The sequence below is a fragment of the Emydura macquarii genome, unplaced genomic scaffold (genome assembly GCF_026122565.2).
Source record: "Emydura macquarii macquarii isolate MOO-44397 ecotype Brisbane River unplaced genomic scaffold, CSIRO-AGI_Emac_v2 contig_3240, whole genome shotgun sequence".
NCBI classification, from domain to species: domain Eukaryota; kingdom Metazoa; phylum Chordata; order Testudines; family Chelidae; genus Emydura; species Emydura macquarii.
Window position 1 is genome coordinate 2,308,088 of NW_027133377.1, and position 21,156 is coordinate 2,329,243.

At 44.2% G+C, this 21,156-nt stretch overlaps 1 protein-coding gene across 1 annotated transcript; it reads left to right on the plus strand.

Moving 5' to 3' along the window:
- Positions 1–7,073: 7,073 nt before the first annotated feature.
- CUNH11orf91 (chromosome unknown C11orf91 homolog) lies at positions 7,074–15,558 on the plus strand. The gene is made up of 3 exons (XM_067532111.1): positions 7,074–7,093; positions 13,172–13,653; positions 15,140–15,558. Exons 1-3 carry the CDS (start codon positions 7,074–7,076, stop codon positions 15,226–15,228), a joined length of 591 nt encoding a protein of 196 aa, XP_067388212.1. The 3' UTR covers positions 15,229–15,558.
- The last annotated feature ends 5,598 nt before the right edge of the window (positions 15,559–21,156 follow it).

Genomic DNA, 21,156 nt, shown 5'->3' on the forward strand with positions numbered 1-21,156 from the left:
AGTTTCCCACCTTTAACTCAAAAGAGCGGGGAAAAAAGTTCATGAAGGTGTTCAAAGATAGGATAGTCCAAACAAAATGGATTCTAAAACAAAATAGAGTCCTTACACTCAACCAGACTTTCTCCTTATAGAAGGAGCATACAAATGTTCTATTTGCATGTAAATATCTTGCAACACCAGCTACAAAAGTGCCATGCAAACGCATGTTCTCACTTTCAGGTGGCATTGTAAATAAAGAGTGGGCAGCATTATCTCCCGTAAATATAAACAAACTTGTTTGTCTTAGTGATTGGCTGAACAAGAAGTAGGACTGAGGGGACTTGCAGGCTCTAAAATTTTACTGTTTTGTTGTTACATAACTGCATTAAAAAAAAAAATCTACATTTGTAAGGTGCACTTTCACAATAAAGATTGCAATACAGTACTTGTATGAGGTGAATTGAAAAATACTATTTCTTTTATCTATTACAGTGCAAATATTTGTAATATAAAGTGAGCACTGTACACTTTGTATTCTGTTGCAATTGAAATCAATATTTGAAAATGTAGAAAAACCACCAAAAATATTTAAATAAATGATATTCTATTATTGTTTAATCTCGTGATTAATCACATTTTTTAAATTGTTTGACAGCCCTAACAGCCTTGTTTTTGTAGCAAAAGTTCTGATCCCTATTTTATATGCAGGCAGTTCAGCTACAAATCTTGGATGTCTATGTGTTTTGCACACAGATTCATTACAAAACCCAAACATAAGCTAAGTCAATTTTAAAACAATTATTTAACGCCAAAGATGGTATTTGCTTGCCCATGTCGGTGGTCCCACCCACTGACAAGACAAATCTTACATAAATGGACCGGCCCTATTAACAGTATCTCCTTGAATGTTCACCATTTTTTCCTCAAGACATTATAAAGATTCTGAGTCATATCAGTCATTTTTCACCTTTGATATGGCCCCTTATTTAAGGCAGGGTGATTAAGGATTAGCAAAATGAGCCCCTTAACTTCTGTACATCAGTTTACTCAGCTGTCAAATGGATACAGTTACCCATCCCCAGTGCCATACAATGTAAAGGACTTTAATAGGAAATGAGAAGAGACAAATTACATTTTTTCATATACAGTAACAGTAGCCTCTCCAGTAACCTGTTTCCGTCTCATGCTGCAATATTTACTGAGTGGACCATAAGAGCTCAAAAATAGCTGGCATGTCATAGTTAATGAGCCATAAAGTGCAACACAAAAATACATTAGAAATTAAAACTAAACAACATTTTCTAGCTTATGTGAAGCTGAATGGGCACATGCTAGAAAACACTACACTCACTGCTTGTAGGGGTTCTCAAACTTTTTTCCTGGGACCTCCTTTGAAAACATTTCAGGTTGTGACACCCCCCATGCCCCGCCTCCCCGGCATACTACCCTTACTTCTGCGCTGCTACTAGCGACGGTGCTGCTAGCAGAACTGGACACCCAGCCAGTTGCTGCTGCTCTCCAGCCACTCAGCTCTGAAGGGCTCTGGCTGTCAGCCATGCAAGGGGCTGACAGTGGAAGCCCCAGCATGAGTCAGGGCTGACAGCTCGCAAAACCCCCCCCCCCCCCCAATATCATGACCCCCTGACAGGTCATGACCTCCAGTTTGAGAACCCCTGTTGTAGACAATTGTTCACCCGCTAAAATGTATTTAATACTGTTTCTAAACAAAGAATTTCTAGCAACAATTCCCCTCCATTGCTAACATCTGTGATAGCCCTATCAAAGGTAGCAACAAAGAAAACATGACGTAGAGAGGCTCTTGCTGCTTCCAGCATTTTTAATACTGTCATTTAGACCTGCGTATGGTTAGGTGATAATTCTAAGAACATCAGGACCTCTGTCTGCACTAGGGGCTCTCGCTGTTGCTACCACCAGTGGAGCTATGTCAGTTTTAGAAAGAGTAGGAAATTTTTGCCAAAAACCCCTAGTATGGAAGAGACCTAAGATTACTAGAAAAATCTCTCTCATGACCCATGTAATAGGAAATAGTAACACTTAGGTAGCCCTTTCAAACCAAAGATCTCAAAGTGCTTTACAAAGGTGGGAAAGTATTACTAACCCCATTTTACAAGTGAGGAAATGGAGTTTAATTGTTTTGCCTAAGGTCACACAGGGAATCAGAGCAGGCAGAAACATAGTTTGAAGTCTCCTTACTCGTAGGCCTGTGCTCTAGTCAGTAGAGCAGCTACCTCCCAAACCTGAATGCTGGAATGATTGCTTCATGAGTGCAGGTTCATTGCAGCCCCCACCAAAACACACTTTCCGGTTCTACAATTTTTAAAGTCTGCCCACATGGTGCACTCCTTTCTTTCACCACATTCCACTGTAAAGCCATTAATGGCTCTCAGATTCCTATCCAATTTTATTCCCCCCTCATAAGCTTTTTTCCCCAGTATGTACATATTTAGGGCTAGACAGTATGGGCAGTGCAGCTTCAAACACACCCCTGAAAGCAGAATTCCATCAGCACTTACTGTAAGTTACTTCACGGTAATCCCACCTGTTATCCCCTCCTTGTTTCTGGCTCCCACTCATCACCTCCTTGTGTGGAGACCCATGCATCTCTCCCTCCAGACTGGGGATTTTAAGGCTGCACAGCTCCCTCCCTACCTTATAGTGTGATATCCCATCCAGGCAGTCTGCCTCAAGGCTAGTGCCTGTGTTTTGCTTTCTCTCCAAGGGCTTACAAAGAGTGTATTGCCAGCAGTTACAAGTTACCACACAGCTCTAAGCAAGCAGAATTATTCTTAAGATAAACACATTATGGAGAAAGTGTAATACATTGATTTAAACACATTAATACACCAGGTGTTACCCCATCAGTCATATGGTGCTCCAGGAGGCCAAAGTCTCTCCAACCTGTTCACAAAGATTGGTGTCCCCATTAGACAAAAGGTACTGTTCACTTGCTGACTCAGAAAAGTAGCCTGTGTGTCAGTTCAAGCTCATCCTTTTATACCAAGAAGCCCCTTTTTGTCTCCTAGTTTCTGGAAAGCACCACATATGCAAATCATTTCAGGGAGTAATAACACCTTAAAGTGGTTTACTCTCAGTGATTTGCCTTAATTGCCCCTCCACACTGATTTTAGTGCCTGTAAGAGCTGTGGTAACCATCCCCCTGTAAAGCAGAACAGTCATATATAAACCATTTATAGATTTAATGCAGTGTCCCGGTCAGGGGATTTCCTCACTGCTAGGCTTGTACAAGGCTGCACCTGGGCATTAGAGGACCCTAAGTAAATATTACTGATGTTCAGCTAACTTTGCCAGATAACCCTGTAGGCATACCCCATTATCTGCTGGTTTTCCAGGATTTACATAAGCAGGGCCTTGATCCCTCTTTGTTGTCTGTCAGCCCCCTTCACTGGGAGTGACAACTCCTATCTCAGGAGGGTGTATCTGCCTTCCACAAAGAAGGATTTCAAACACAGCAGCTCTATCGTCCCATTTCCATCCTTTTCCTATATGGGCCTACACACACACACCCCCAGGGTGACTGTCATGCCCCCATTCTCATCCAAATTGAGACAGAGTTTCACTCACCGCTGAGGCACCTTTTTAAGGCTGCATCTGGGGCATAGTTCTGTTTGAGCGGAGGCCCACTCACTCACACCACAGCCCCTCTTGATCTCTGGTTGTCACAGGGCTTCTTCTTTGTGGCTTGGCAGTTTGCTCAGGTCACTATAAAGTTTTCTTCCTTCCAAGGTACCAAAGTCTTTACCGGACCATTACCGGTGCCATTCCAGGCATTCTACCACTTTCCCAAGAGCTGACAGGGAAACTTAGGACCTAGCAATCAGTAGCCACGGTTTGCACTATCTCAACCCTTGGTGCTATTTCCCTAGGCTTCTTCCTACTCCACCCTCTGCAGGTTTTTTCCCCCCTCTACTCCCCTTTCCATCAGAGAAAGAATCCCACGGCTTCTACTCTTCCCCTGCATTTGCTCCTTCTTTCCTTATTAGGCCCCGTGAGCAACTACAGCCCTCTTCTGGGCTCCCTTCTTAGCTTTACACAAACTTCACCTACTGCTGCACAGATGGGCTCCATCTTCAATTAGTGCTTGTCAGTCAAGCCTAAATCTCCCTCCAGGTGCAGCTTACTAGGTTAATTAGTCCATTCTGAGCCAATTAACCCCTTAAGGGGTGGCGTAGGGTGAACACCTCATCATAGTTCTTCCAAAGGCACTTCATAAGATTGCAATATGTCACACTTATCTTTTCTGCAGGGAGGGAGTGTGTTACATGACCCCACTGCAAGACACTGCATATCCTCATCATGTTCAGCCAGCTCTGCTGGCAGGCGCACAGGAGAGATGCTGATTCTCCACCTATCCCTTTGCTCACAGGAGGGAGTGTCCAAGGCACACAATCCATGCACCAAGCCCCAATCCAGATAAATCCTACATTGCCACATGTGAAGGGCTTTACTCCCTGTGCATCTGCATTGGATGAGAACACCACACAGACCTTAATGAACTTCTAGAAAGCTTACTTTTGTCCCTGTTTTAGTTATACCAAACAACAGCACTTTTTCTCTGATGCCAATGTCCTTTACCATATTTTGTATATTTGGTTTCTGATTGCTCTGCTCCAGAAGACAACAAAATAAAAATTTTCTCCATCTTAATAATCTCCTATAAGTAATCTCAGCATTTTTGCCATTTAACTTGACCCCTGGACATAACTATTAACAAAATGAAAGTCACATTTTAACTCAGGATGTCTGTAATTACAGAAATGACAAATTGGACCTAAAGCATCTTGACTCAAGCCACAGTCCCCAGAAATGGCTAGATAGTAATTTGAATGCTGTTATCCTCATTTCAGAATATCAGGACCAGGAGTTTTTACTTGCCATCCAGGCAAGCTTGTTGTCAGTGATTACACATGAAAGAACCATATGAGTTATGAGTATCAGAAGAGCTTTAAAATCCATGGTATGCCAAAGTGAATTATATTTCTGACAGCCTACCAATGTTACAGCAGTACCATGCTCAGCATCACTCTTCTGCCCTGTATCTGAGCTCTAATTCTTTTTATAGGTTTCAAACTTTTTTGTGCTAAAGACATGTTATCTGCATATTGACTGTCAGATAGAAATTAAGCACCCTTTAATACAATGCCAGGAAATAAACACTAGATGGCACTAAAGACAGCAAAATCCATTTTATTAGCACTAAAAAAAAACAAAAAACAAGAGTCCTGTAGCACTTTAAAGACTAACAAATGTCTGCAGGCATGTATCCTCTGCTCCCCATTTATTTTGTCGTGAAGATAAAAAATACTTTCAGTGTTGTTTTTGAGGTCCTGGTTTCAACACCCAGCATATAGACTCTTGTACCATGAGAATTTTATTAAGTATATAGAACCCACTTATTTTGGGAAAAGGCAACTAATCACTTTTATATTGCCTATCTTCATAGTATCTAATCATGGGAAAAGGAGACTAGCAAAGGAAAAACTGTCTTTGCCTACTATAACCACCTACATTATGTTCTCTTCTCTCAAACTTCCCTCTTCAATGGTTCCACATACCTTCTTCCTATTCTTGACTTCACACTTTCTTCCATGTTGCCTCTTAGAGTTGAAATTCCCTCTTCATGTTACAAGAGTTCCCTCTCTTCACTTTCATCTCTCCTAGAATCATAGGATGTGCAACGCTGCACCAGAAACAAGATCTACCTCATCCAGTATCCTGCCTCTGACAGTGGTCAGTATCAGATGCTTTAGAGAAAGGTCTAAGAACGCTACAGTAGGCAGATGTGAGATATCCACCCCCACATTATGTCTCACCCTGATCCCTAATACATGGAGACTAGCTTAAGCCCTAAAGCACAAAGTTAATATCCCTTCCAAAATGTTTATCAGTAATTATGATAGCTCTGGATATTCTTGATATCTATACAAATATCCTTAATCATATTACAACATATTTCTTCCATGAGGGCTTTCAATCAATACATTAGAGACAGAGGGATTTTAAAAAATCCCTGTGTATCATATGTACATGTATCCTGTGTCAGATTTAGACCATAAATTCCTTAGAATACTTTTATGATGTACATCACTAAACACACTAATTGTGATTAAATAACAGGGACTTTCTTTTATTTCTTCATCATCATGAAACAAGGTAAGTCTATTGATGACCACTGCACCAGCCAGAGTGACAACAGCTGATGACTTCTCATCAAGCATTGTGAAGTTCCCAAATCTGGTACAATCCTGCAAATCCACATATCTCTGGGGCTTCCTCAGGCATCAGGTGGGGTCAGGATATGCACCCCTTCATGCATCAACGGAGAGTTTGAGAGCATGGTGTGTTGAGGTGTTTCTGTCCAGGCCGGCAATGTGGACGAAGCACATACAATGCCACTTTTGAATATAATGAGTGACTGAAGAAAGGCCAGATGTCTGCGAGATTGACATTTTGTTTAAACTCAAACCATTTTATGCTCAGGATTTGTCGCTGTGTATATGAAATGCATCTAGCCGCTCCAAGTCTGCCTGTAAGAGGGTCCAGGTTTCTGACCCATTTAGCAAAACAGGTAATACACAGGTTTGATAGATCCTGAACTTTGTCTCAGAGCAAAGACATTTTTTATATCCATAAGCTTGACATGGACTTCACACAGAAGGCAGAAAGACCTATTTGTCAAAGAACAACAGTTTGCTGCAACCAGTTGAGCTCTGCTTGCAACACAGGTAGATGAACTCATCAGCTATCTCCATGGTACTTGACCCCATGTGCAGCGGGGGTTCCGGACCTTCATCTTCTATATTTAATTTCAGGCCACCTTATTTTGAACACTTAACTCAATTATAAGTGTTTTCTCAAGAAACAAACATTCTTCATGAAGGCCAGTTCTTAATTTTTCTATTAATATTTGTCAAAATAAAAATATCACTTATATTTTAAATCTGACAATGAACCTTTCAAGATATTTTTGTTTTAAAATGTAAATGTCTAGATGTCTATAGAGGTTATTAACATTTCTAAGAAAAAGAAGGTGTGAGATCAGCAGAATAAGGACAATGGACTTCAAAAAAGCAGGGTAAGTGTCCATGGGAAGAAAATCTTAGAGAAAAAGGAGTTCAGGAGAGCTGGCAGTTTCTCAAGGAGACAATATTAAAAGCAAAACTGCAAACTATCCTGATCCAAAGGAAATATAGGAAGAATATGGCTCCATCAGTACCTCTTTAATGACCTGTTAATCAAAAAAGAATCCTAAAAAAAGTGGAGACGTGGACAAATTGCTAAAGAGGAGTACAAAGAATGTAGGAACAAAATCAGAAAGGCTAAGGCACAAAATGAGTTATACCTAGCAAGAGACATAAAAGGCAAGAGGAAGAGGTTCTTTAAATACCATTTGGTGCAAGAGAAAGATGAAGGAAAGAGCAGGTCCTCTATTTAGTGGGGAAGGAGAGGTAATAACTGATGACATTATGAAAGCTGAGATGTTTAACGCCTATTTTGCTTCAGTCTTCACTAAAAAAGTTAATGGAGACCAGATATGCAAACACAATTAATATTAACAATAAGGAGGAAGGAATGTAAGCCAAAATAGGGAAAGAACAGGTTAAAGAATATTTAGATAAGCAAGATGTATTCAAGTCAACAGGGCCTGATGAAATTCATCCTAGGGTACTTAAGAAACTAAGCAATCTTGGAACCATTAGCAATTACCTTTGAAAACTGGAGGACAGGTTAGGTCCCAGAAGACTGGAGAAGGGCAAACATAGCACCTATCTTTAAAAGGGAGAACAAAGAGGACATGAGGAATTATAGACCAGTAAACTTAACTTCAATACCTGGAAAGATATTGGAACAAATTGTTAAACAATAAATTTGTAAGCATGGAGGAAAGTAGTGTTATCAGAAATAACCAAGCATGGATTTGTCAAGAAGAAATCATGCCAAACCAACCTAATTTCTATCTTTTACAGGGTTACTGGCCGAGTGAACAGAGAGGAAGCCGTAGATGTCATAATATATGTTGATTTTAGTAAGGCTCTTGACACAGTCCCACACTACAGTCTCATCAGCAAACTAGGGAAATGTAGTCTATATCACTGTTTCTCAACCTTTTAAGTAGCAAATACCCCCTAACTTCTGAAAATTTTAATAAGTACCCCAACACTCAATTTTCCATGGGATTTTATATTTACAGACTAATATGAGCCATATGTTGGAAGAAGCCTGAGTATATAAGGCCGTGAAATGACAGATGTCAGATCTAGTGTGGGTCAGGTTACCACCTTTACACCAGGGGTGCACAACTCAAGTATGTACCTGAGTTAGAGGTGATGTTGGCCAAAGCTAGGAGGCTTTGAGCGACATGCCAATGCTGGGGAATATAAAGCGCCGTGCCAAATTTTTTGCCATATAGTTGAGGGGAGGAAGGGGTGAGAGAGAGACAGGGAAGGAGGATGAGAGAGAGATAGGAAAAGAGGGTAACTGGTGAAATCTGGTGCTGTCATAGAGCAGTGAAACTGACAAGTTTTCTGGGCACTGGGCTTTGAGCCAGGGATGGGGGCTGCCACTTGGGCAAGTTGCAGATGACTGCTGCCTGTCTGCCAGCCCGGGAGGTGGGCGACTGCCACCCAAACCGAGCTGCGGCAGAGGAGGCTTCCGCACCGGCTGGGACCCAGGGATGTGGGCAGGCGGCTGCTGCCCATCTTCAAGCCGAGGTTCTGGAGACTGTCCCTTGGCTCAGAGCCAGGGCACAGGTGGCTGCCACCCAGCTGTGAGTCCAGCTGCCACTACGCTCCCACCTGGGATCTGGAACCCGGCAGAAGCAGCAGGCTGCTGCCCACCTCCCCCTGAAGCTAGGGGCTGCTGCCTGCCTCCCAGCTGGGAGCTGTGACTGGGTGGGAAATGGAGGGCTGCCGCCCGCCTTCCCCAGAAGCTGGGGGCTGCTGCCTGCCTCCCAGCTGGGACTGGGCAGGAAGCGGGTGTCTGCAGCCTGGCTTCCCAGGATTGTAGCGGCTGCCACCCATCTCCCAGCTGGGAGTTATGATAGGGCGGGAAGCGCCTGCCTTCCCCAGAAGCCAGGAGTTGCCACACGCCTCCCAGCTGGAAGCTGGGACCAGATGAGAAGTGGGCTGCTGCCACCTGGCTTCCCCAGAAGTCAGCAGCTGCCACCTGCTTCCCCTTAACTCTATTTTCCCCCGGGGTATCCCCTGCCTGTGTCTCACGTACCCCCGGGGGTATGCATATCACAGGTTGAGAAACTATGTAGAGTCTATATGAAGTTACTATAAGGTGAGTGCACAACTGGTTAAAAGACTGTACTCAAAGAATAATTATCAATGGTTCCCTGTCAAACTGGAAGGGCATACCTACTGGGGTCCCGCAGGGGTCAGTCCTGGTTCCAGTACTCTTCAATATTTTCATTAATAACTTGGATAATGGAGTGAAGAGCATGTGCATAAAATCTGCAGATGACACCAAGCTCAGAGGAGTTGCAAGCGCTTTGGAGGGGAGGATTAGAATTAAAAACAACCTTGATAAATTGGAGAATTGCTTGAATTCAACAAAATGAAATTCAATAAAGAAAAGTTCAAAGTATATTACTTAGGAAGGAAAAATCAAATGCACAACTACAAAATGAGGAGTAACTGGCTAAGTAGTAGTATGGCTGAAAAGGAATGGGATACAGTGCATCACAAATTGAATGAGAATCAACAATGTGATGCAGTTGCAAAAAAGCTAATAGTCTGGGGTGTTTTAACAGGAGTGTTGTGTGTAAGACATGGGAGATAATCATCCCACTCTACTCAGCACTGCTGAGGCCTCAGCTGGAGTACAGTGTCCAAGTCTGGGCACCAAACTTTAGGAAAGATGTGGACAAATTGAGAGAATCCAGAGAAAACCAACAAAAGTGACAAAAGGGTTGAAATTTGACCTATGAGGAAAAGTTAAAAAAAAACTGGGCACATTTAGTCTTGAGAAAAGAAGACTAAAGGGGGACTGATAACAGTTTTCAAATGTTAAGGGCTGTTATAAAGAAGATGGTGATCAATTGTTCTCCATGTCCACTGAAGGTAGGACAAGAAGAAAGGGGTTTAATCTTCAGCAAGGGAGATTCAGGTTAGATATTAGAGAAAACCTGTAAGAACAGTTAAGGGTATAAGGGTAGTTAAGCTCTGGAATAGGCTTCCAAAGGAGATTGTGGAATCCCCATCATTGAAGGTTTCTAAAAACAGGATGGACCAACACCTGTCAGGGATGGTCAAGGTTTACTTTATTCTGCCACAGCAAAGGGGGCTGGACTTGCTGACTTCTCGAGGTCCCTTCCAGTTCTACATTTCTATGATAGGGTCAAATTTGCAAATGAATTTGTATTGTAACTGCACCAATACTGAGCCGTATACAATAATGGGCCGTATACAATAAAACTACAATATGCCCAAACTCCCATCTCTAGCCCCCCATACACCCAAATGCTTACCTCCAGCAATTTTCCTTCCCAAAAGGTAGCAGTAAAATAAAAATTACCAAAAAATCTTGCAGCCACTAAATATATATATATATATTCTTTTGTTTGTTCGGGGAGGTGGAGGGGTTGTATATATGCATGAGAGAGGGAGAGAAAAAAAAACTTATTTTAGGAAACATGTGGAAGCATTGTGCCACATGCAGGTTTGTAAAGTAGGGATCACTGCAAATTCTAGATTTGGATTTCCATGTTATCAAAGTCTTACCCTTTAAAATGCTTTTCATGCAGGTGAAAGTTTCCAAAGTAGTAACCTCGAAGACTTTTTTAATCTAGAGAACATGTACACTGGCAGGGCAAACTTCTGCATGCTGTCCATTCAATGTTCTTCCATTCTAATTGGGAACGACCATCTCTAGAGAAAACGACCATCTCTAGAGAACAGCCTAGCTCCATCCTCCCTGGAACCCCCTTTCAGGTAGTTAAAGGCTGCTATCAAATCCCCCCCTCATTCTTCTCTTCTGTAGACTGAAGAAGCCTAGTTCCTTCAGCCTCTCCTCATACGTCTTGTGCTCCAGCCCCCTAATCATTTTTGTTGCTCTCCACTGGACTCGCTCTAACTTCTCCACATCCTTTCTGTAGTGGGGGCCCCAAAACTGGACACAATACTCCAAATGCAGCCTCACCAATGCCGAATAGAGGGGAATGATCACTTCCTGTGATCTGCTGGGAATGCTCCTACTAATGCAGCCCAATATGCTTCTATGCTTAGCCTTCTTGGCAACCAAGGCACACTGCTGACTCATATCCAGCTTCTTATCCACTGTTACCCACAGGTCCTTTTCTGCAGAACTGCTGCCTAGCTCGTCGGTCTCCAGTCTGTAGCTGTGCATGGGATTCTTCCATCCTAAGTGCAGGACTCTGCACTTGTCCTTGTTGAACCTCATCAGATTTCTTTTGGCCCAATCCTCCAGTTTGTTTAGGTCCTTCTGTATCCTATCCCTATCTTCCAGGGTATCTACCACTCCCCCCAGCTTAGTGTCATCTGCAACCTTGCTGAGGGTGCAATCTACCCCATCCTCCAGATCATTGATGAAGATGTTGAACAAAACCGGCCTCAGGACTGACCCCTGGGGCACTCCGCTTGTGACCAGCTGCCAGCTAGACATGGAGCCATCAACATGGAGCATCAACTCTCTGTCAACATCATTTATACTCATTTGTTGTAGGACAATTATTGCCATTAGTAACAAAGTCCCATGGGTATAGTGGCACAATCAGGTCACTGAGAAAGTGGCACCTGCTCCTTGGGCACAGAGTTAGACGTAAGCAAGCAAAAGAGGCCTGTGCCAAGGTGAGCTTTGGAGTTTCACCCAGAGGGCAGGGCACAAGAGCGTCAATGTCCCACGTTCTCACAGAGTAGTTATCAATGATTCACAGTCAAGCTGGAAGGGCATAACGAGTGGAGTTCCGCAGGGATCAGTTCTGGGGCCGGTTCTGTTCAATATTTTCATCAATGATTTAGAATATGGCATGGAGAGCACACTTATTAAGTTTGCGGACAATACCAAGCTGGGAGGGCTTGCAAGTGCTTTGGAGGATAGGATTATAATGCAGAATGATCTGGACAAACTGGAGAATTGGTCTGAGGTAAACAGGATGAAATTCAATAAGGACAAATGCAAAGTACTCCACTTAGGATAGAACAATCAATTGTATGCATACAAAATGGGAAATGACTACCTAGGAAGGAGTACTGCAGAAAGGGATCTGAGGCTCACAGTGGGCCATAAGCTAAACATGAGTCAAGAGTGTAATGCTGTTGCAAAAAAAGCAAACATTATTCTGGGATGTATTAGCAGGAGTGTTGGAAGTAGGACACGAGAAGTAATTCTTCTGCTCTACTCCACGCTGATTAGGCCTGGAGTATTGTGTCCAGTTCTGGGTGCCACGTTTCAGGAAAGATGTGGACAAATTGGAGAAAGTCCAGAGAAGAGCAACAAAAATGATTGAAGGTCTAGAAAACGTGACCTATGAGGCAAAACTGAAAGAACTGGGTTTCTTTAGCCTGGAGAAGAAAAGACTGAGAGGGGACGTAACAGCTTTCAAATACATAAACGGTTGTTACAAGGAGGGAGAAAAATTGTTCTTCTTAACCTCTGAGGATAGGACAAGAAGCAATGGGCTTAAACTGCAGCAAGGGAGGTTTAGGTTGGACATTAGGAAAAACTTCCTGTCAGGTTGTTAATCACTGGACTAAATTGCCTAAGGAGGTTGTGGCATCTCCATCACTGGAGATGTTTAAGAGCAGGTTAGACAAACACCTGTCAGGGATGCTCTAGCTATTACTTAGTCCTGCCATGAGCGCAGCAGGGGACTGGCCTAGGTGACCTCTCCAGCTCCCTTCCAGCCCTAGGAGTCCATGAACCCGCCCATCTCCCAGCACCTCACAAACAGGCTCCACCCCCAAGGCGCTCCTATTTGCAGACTAGGAAGGTGGGCGGGCACCTGTCTCCCGGCGCTGCTCAATGCCTTTCTCCCGACTGCTGCCCCCCCCCCAATGGCTCGCACCAGCTGGTGCCCCACCCCCTCCACCGCTCGCCCCTCACCACCTGGCACCTTTCCCCCCATCACGCCCACCCCATGCCCGCTCCCTCCTTCACCCCCCCCCCCCGCCCCCCCCCTCTGGCCCAGCGTTCCACCGTCTCCAGGACAGCGGCGGTTGGCCGGGCTGGGGGTGGGGGTGGGGGCGGGGCCCGGGCCCGGTCAGCGCCATGAGCCAGCAGCGGCCGCCGCGGCCCCTCTACTTCCCCTCCCTCTACGACCGCGCCGCGCCGAGCGCCCCGCTGGCGGACTGCGGCCTCTGGCGGAAGCTCTTCGTGCCCCTGCGGGGGGCGCGGCCGGGCCTCAGCGGCCCCCGCCCGGCCTGGGTCCGCCGCCGCCGCCCCCTGGCGCCGCCGCAGACCGCAGCTGCCCGCGCCCCTGGCCGGCCGGGCTGGCCCCGCTCCCCTACGAGCCGCTGCGCTTCTTCTGCCCCGCGGCCGACAGCGGCGCCGCCCCGCGGGGCCCCGGCCAGCCGCAGCCGGCGGCGGACGGGGAGATCTGCGAGCTGGGCATCCGCCTCAAGGAGCTGGAGCTGCTGGCGCTGACCGGGGACGGCTCCGACCCGCAGCAGTGTGCGTGTGCGGGCAAGGCCGGGCCGGCCCCGCCCCTGCCCTGCCCTGCCCTGCATCGCCTGCCAGCCCTGGACCGACCGAGCCAGCCCAGCCCAGCCCCGCCGCTCCGCCCCCCGCCCGAGCGCCGACCCGCGCCAGCCCCGCCGCAGGCAGCGAGCCAGGGCCCTGAGCCGTCGCTCCCCCCTTCCCTCGCAAACCCCCCGGAGCACGGCTTGTCACACCGCCTCACCCTGCTCGCCTCAGCTCGGCGCCACCTGCCGAGGCATGGGCAGGGCACTCGCCGCACAGCGGAGGCCGCCCGCTACCCCCGCCTGACCCCACACCTCAGCAAGCTCCTTTAGTGGCCATGGGCACCCCTTCCCCCAAGCATGGCCGTGGACTTTCCTTCCCTTTCTCCTCCCCCTCAATCCTCTGGGCATGGGCACTGCCTGCTCTGCTCCCTGGTCCTGGACGGGCACATCTCTTCATCCATGCCCTTAAAGGAGCTAAAGCCCTTGGGCCACCCCTCTGACTAAAAATGCCCTTAAGTGGGAGAGCATCTTTTGAACAGCCTGCAACTTCCCAGCCTCATTGAGAGGCCCTCAGGTCCAGGAATGCTCCCACTTCTGCAAATGCTCCTGGTGCCCAAGAAAACGGGGGAGAGGCAGGAACAAAACAGTGACAAGGACATTTTCCTTTATTGAATGTAGTGGGAAATATGGAAGGAAAGTTACCTTGCTCTTACAGTTATAACTGTGCCAGAGTCAGTGTGTGATTGTATCAGAATATGATGAGTTTAATGGTGTATTTGATAAGAAACATTAATACATAGCCACATTTCACTGGCAGTGTGCCTCAGCCCTTAATGGGATGCATTACAGTGAATGAAGGACTGAGCAGCTCATAGCCTTGATTACAGGATATAGAAGCTCTCAGCAGCAGATTACTACTGAAACCAGCATAGGTCACTAGTGACCTGAGGTTGAAGGCTAGTTGTGAAATGCCTTTGGTGTTTTCATTTCAGTTCCCAAGTGAGCAAAATATCCACAGGAAAGGAATAAAAAAAAAAGTATCATGACTGATAACCATTTTTGGCAGTCTCAGCAAAAAAGCCAATCAATGACTGGACATGAAGATTCTCATCTCTTCCCCCAAGCAGAATCACATTAGCAGGGAAATCTGGAATCTTTCAGGAGCGCTAAAGACGCACAAAAAATTAAAAATTTAAATCCATAAGAAACAAAAATTCTGAGAAATCTAAAAGAAATTGTAACATGTAGCTTTAATTCAATCACTTTACCTAAGAATAAATTAATGGATTTTCTTTGTGTCAGAATAGTGGCTACCTTTTTCCATTTTAATATCTGTTTATCTTCAATGAGTTGTAGGGATTGTAGTGGTTTAGTTAGTTTCACAAGGAAGTGTGAGGGTTTTTTCCTGAAAATATTTTGTATTTACATTTTCAGGTACTAGTGATTAATTAATGTTATGTCCCATTCCTTTCTAGATAAGCTTTTGAAGGCACTAAAAGATGAAAAAGTTCATGGCATAAAGACAAGGCAGAATCTGAAGAAACAGACACCTACATCATCATAAGGATTATTTCAGTTAGATGTTGTGTCTTTATGTTACTTTACAGCATTTTAATGGACTCTTGTGTGATATATTGTTTTTACTGATTATATGCTATTCAGCTATACTGCCAAGTTAGACATTTACAGTATATATTCCCTACTTGGCTTTTTGTACTTCATTTGTCCAGTACAGGATATTTCAAATACACAATATATTAATTTTTGGGTAGTAATCTTTATACAATTACCTGAATATTAATAGCTGTTCTCTTTAGCCTAATAGCCAAGAGGAAGTGACATCTTATCTTGTTTATGTTTCAGGGTGAGAGCTTATCTTGATCACCTGGGTACAGCTTTACAGAATTAATGAGGTGTATTACTGAAGACAAAGGGCGTGGATATTGCCTTCCTCAGGAATTTAACACTGCTGGAGGCAGGATACTAGTCCAGTGATCCAGCATGGTAAAATCCTATGTTCTTATGCAGAGAAAACACAACAGTTCTAAGGCACTATGCAGTTCTCCAAATATACTAAAATACATACTGAGTACAAGAATACTCTTCCCCAGTGCCTCTCTGATGTATCATATTCTGCACTCCTCACAGAAATGTCACCTCTTACCACCATAGCTTGATCTGTTCTCCACATCTTGCTTCCCAGCATGACCCATTTCCCACTAACTGGTTCATGGACCTAGGAACAACAGACAGCAATGTAAGGATTTCAGAGTGCAGGTGGATGGGGGTTCCCATTATAGGAGGAAAACAGCATTCCATTTTGCACACACTGATCACCCTAAAGCCTAGGAACTTGGTTACTCTCTAGATGGCATACAACAGCAAGTTATTCTTGTCCTGAAAAGCCAGTCCTCTTGGATATAATATCTGACAAATTTTTTTAATACTAACTTCAGTACTGTAGTCCCATCTGCACTCAAAATATATTTTTCATGTAGTGTGGAGCATAATGTTATCCATAAGGGAAGAGAGAAGAAAATTGATCTATGATTACTTTGTTCTAGCTGCTTTGAATCATTATATTTATGTTGGTATAGCACAGAACAGATGTAATCTATAAACAATAGATCATATGTCCAAAAATCATTTAACAATAACTTGATGTAGTGAATGGGACAATGGAAAAGAGGATATTGGAGAACTAAAAATATAACCCAGACAGCACTTCAGATGAAAATGATTCAGAGTTAGTGGATGTGGGTCCTTGGCTACTCAAGCTACTATTGCCTCAGAAAATATGAGTTTTATCAAAGGAAGAAATAGTTTACTACAAGCATTGTCAACTGAGCAGATGTACCACAGACCACAAGCATTATGACTTGAGCTAGTTTTTACCAAAAGAAAAATATACTCCAGAAGCTGCACTTACACGAAGGACTTGCACTGCTTTGATAAAGAATGCAGTCTGACCCTTTCATCATGCCACATTCATGACTGGCTACAATGGTGGGAGACCAAGAAAAAGCTCATTGTAGATAAGACCAGTTTGATACTTATATTGCAGCAGAAGAAGGATGGTCTCGTAATTAAAGCATAGGACTTAGAGTCAGAAAACCTGCATTTTATTTCTAACTCTGCCTCAGACTTCCTATTTGATCTTAGGTAAATCACAGCCACATTTGCAAAAGTGAATCTCTAATGTTGAGTGCCTCCCTTTCTGGGTGCCCAACTTCAGTTACCGAATACTTGCGCACCTGTGATTGCAATCAAAGTCAATGGGAGTTGTGGCTGCTCAACATCTGAAAATCAGGCCATAGTCGTCTAAAGATGGGCACCCAAAATTAGATGCCATTTTTGAAGATTTTGGTCATAATCTCTGCCTGTGTCCTCATCTGTAAAATGGGGATAAATATCCGCAGGTAACTGCAAAACTCAGCTTCTCACATAAAAGTGTCTATATAAATACAAAGTATTACAAGGAATTTTTTCTTAATAAATAATTAAATTATTTTTATGAAGTTCATGTTTTATGATTATTTTTATTTGGTTGGGTTTGTTTTTTTTGTTTTTTGTTTTTTTTGTATTGTCTGGTCCGTAATAAATTTTATTGTCCTTTAGAGATATGTAGCAGTTTTGGAGCGATAATGTCCTGGTGCATCAGAAAGGCTACACTGTCAATTGAAAAGTGTTCAAAAGGAATAATGTTTCACTAGCGAAAATAGAGGCAACAGTGGTAGGGAGATTGAAGGCCAGGAGAATAGCTACAAGTGCATGGAGTTGCTGGCTGCGAATCCAAGAAGTGCATAAGGAAGGAAGCAGAAAAGAGACATGATTAGCTAGAACTGTATGACTTGTAAGAAATAAAAGATCATTTTTTCTTACCTTAGTGAATATCCACTAGATGGCGGAAAGAAGCCATATAATGTTGCCAACTTTGGAAGCTCTTAGATTTTGATAAACTGGTATTTTTAAAAAGACAATTTATAACTTTTTTAAAATCTTAGAACACGTGCTCAGTTTTAAAACATTTTTGTACAACAATACTGAAATACTACTGCCTGTTATTGTGGCATTCATTTACCGTTTCCATACCAGCCTTTCCAGGAAAGCTTTATAGACTCTGCTTATGGTTTATTATAAAAACTTCTTCCCTGCCTTTCATTGCCACTCTGCAATTGCTTCACTGGGATCGCCATGTGCTGTAGTGGCCATGAAATCTTGTCTGAAACAGAAGACATCACCCACATGTACATTCATATCACTAAGTGCTATCAGCTACTGCTGCCACGAAGAGGAACTTCAGTCACTCATGGAGGGTCTTTACAGTGCAAACAATTGCCTTTATAAGGCAATTCAATCAAAAAGTAATATAATCATCATTCCATCCTGGGACTAACAAAGTGAACGCACTGTATTCAACCCAGTTTTGGGATAGGAGATCATCTGCACGCTGGGACAGACACAAACAGCATATTAACACCACCTTGTTCCCTGTTGTTCCAAAGATATACGCCGCACCATATATCTGGTCAGCCCCAACCAAAACAAATTCTGCAGTATTGTCTAGTCAGGTTTCTGTGATAAGGGTCAATGTCCTTCAATGACAAGGGTCTCATCTTTCATTAAAATACAGAGTTGAAACTTCAGTAACTATGACCTTCTATTAATCAGTATGAGCCAAAGGCTAGGATCCTTATCCTCTCAAGAAATGATTACAGGTGAAACCAGTGGAATCAAGGTTAAACATCACAATTCAGGTTTATATTTTACACAATGTTTCTTCCTGTCATACTCATTACCACAGAATCCAAGGGAATCTAGGTCTTAACAGCCAAAACCTCCAGGCTTCCATATCCCTGGAAATGTGGTCCAGTAGGTGGGACACTAGCCTGCAACTTGGAAGACTACCGTTCAACTCTTGTTCCACCACAGTCTTCTTGGGTGATCTTAGACAATTCAGGCCCAGGTATTTAGGCATTGGTCTGCTCAGTGTTTTGAGTGATTTGGATGGCTGAGTTCCATATTAAAAAATGAGGATTAGGCTACTAAGTGCCGTGTAATGATGACCAGAGCAACACCTAAATACTTTTTAAAATATGGACCTTAGTTTCTCTGGGCATTAGTGCCCCATTTGTAGAATAGGAATAAAAGTACCTCAGAGGTGTGATGAGGATAAAGACATAAATTTAAAGAAACATTGTGAGGGCCCCATCATTATTGTAATGGAAGCCATATTAGTACCTAAATCAGACAGCACATGGCCACACTGGGGTATATCTACACTGCAGAGTGAAGTCAATTTCTTTTAAATCCATGGCCACACACCGAATTTTAGAAGTTGCAGGAGCGTGATCACATCATGCTCATTATGTCGGGGTATTGCATCCCCACTAGCTGTGCTTGGGTCAATAATCAAAGCAGTGCACAATGAGTAGCTATCCCACAGTGCAACTACATGCAGAGGCGTTTGGGAAGGTTGTCATCCACCCATGATGCAACATGCTCCCCTCATTTCTTGTCCCAAACAAACGGCAAACGCTTTTTCACACCGTTTTTCTCTGTCAGGCGCACACCGTTGTTGGAGAGACATGGAGCCTGCTCAGCCCTGCACTATCATTGTGAGCATCACAAATACCTCATGGCTTATCCAGCAGTATTTTCAAGGACGAGACAGGAGCCACAGCATGGAAAATTGTGATGTTACTGAGGCTGCCCTGCTACAAGCCATAGAGTGAAACAATTCCTGTTTGCTGCAGGCTGTCACACACCATCTTCAGTCGATGAAGCGCTGGTTCTGGTTCCGAGAAACAAGCACAGACTGGTGGGATCGCATTGTTATGAAGGTGTGGGATGATGAGCAGTGGCTGCAGAACATTCGTATGTGAAAGACCACTTTCCTTAAACTTTGCACAGAACTGTCCCCAGTTCTGAAGTGCATGAATACTGGCTTGAGACCTGCTCCGACAGTGGAGAAATGAGTGGTCATCACTCTGCGGAAGCTAGCAACCCTAGACTGCTACAGGTCAGTTGGGAATCAATTCGGAGTCGGTAAATCCACCGTGGGAGCTGCTGTGCTGCAAGTGTGCAGGACCATTAATATACTTCTGCTACGAAGGGTAGTGACTTTGGGAAACATGCAGGACATTGTGAACGGGTTTACCACAATGGGGATCCCAAACTGTGTGGGGGGTGATAGATGGCACGCATATCCCTATCTTAGCACCCGACACCTTGCCACAGAGTACATAAACTGGAAGGGATACATCTCATTGGTGTTGCAGGCCCTTGTGGATCACAAGGGACGTTTCACTGACATCAATGTGAGGTGGTCTGAAAAGGTGCATGACGCACACATCTTCAGGAACTCAGGTCTGTTAAAAAAGATGCAAGCGGGCACTTTCTTCCCTGACCAAAAAATATTGGGGATGTTGAAATGCCAATAGTGATCCTGGGGGATCCTGCCTACCCCTTGCTCCCCTGGCTAATGAAACCCTACACTGGGCACCTCGACAGCAAGAAGGAGTGTTTCAATAATAGGCTTAGCAATTGCAGAATGGTGGTGGAATGTGCATTTGGCCGCTTAAAAGCAAGATGGAAATATCTACTCACTAGACTTGACCTCAGTGAAAAAAACATTCCCAGCAATTATGTCTTCATGTTGTGTGGTCCATAATGTGTGTGAAACAAAGGGGGAAAAGTTCACCTAGGCTTGGGTCATGGAGGCCAATAAGCTGGCCGCAAATTTTGAGCAGCCAGATTCTAGTGCTATGCTGAGATCCAACCGCGGTGCGCTGTGCCTCAGGGAAGCTTGGAAAACCATTTTTGGAATGAACTGCAGTAATGTATACCTCTGTCAGTGCTGTGCCTTTCTCCCCATTCCCCATCCTTGTACCATTGGCCCACTCCCCTTCATTCCCTACTGACAATCTCCAAGCTATGAATGAATAAAGTCAGATGTTTTTTAAAGCTCTATAGTTTTATTCCTGACCCGTTTCAGTTGGGGGAAAGGAAGATAAGTTAACATTATTATCAGGCTGCCTGGCCATCCAGAGCAACCTGTGACTGTGCAAACAGCAATGGTTGCGTGTAGTCCTTAAAGAGGCCATCGCCTCTTTCTGCTTGCCTCCACCAGCGTGAAGTGGAGCACATACTGCACCCTACTCAATCTCCTCCTAGAGCGCTTGGGGGTTGAGGCTAGTAAGAAACAGCTTGTTGGTTGAGAGTTTTGGGGGGGCTTCAGAGGGAGTCTGTCCTGCCACTGCTCTTCCTGGAGCTCTACCAGATGCTTCAGCATGTCAGACTGATCCCTCATAATATGCATCTCTTGTTGCATTACACGCTCCTGCTCCAGTGCTGATTTTCTATGCTCCATGGCCTTGTCTAGTTTTTCTGACAAGGACATCCTCCAGGTTCTGAGATCTGTGTCAGCAGTCACGGAGGCGTTCATTAGTTCGTTGAACATGCCATTCTGAGGTTTTTTTCCCCGCTTCCT

Bases quoted from the DNA above. Each gene is read 5' to 3' on its own strand.
- CUNH11orf91 (XM_067532111.1), top strand. From the start codon at position 7,074: ATGGACTTCAAAAAAGCAGG. The intron at 7,094-13,171 runs GTAAGTGTCCAT...CCTCTGGCCCAG, and splicing joins ATGGACTTCAAAAAAGCAGG to CGTTCCACCGTCTCCAGGAC. The intron at 13,654-15,139 runs GTGCGTGTGCGG...ATTCCTTTCTAG, and splicing joins CGGCTCCGACCCGCAGCAGT to ATAAGCTTTTGAAGGCACTA.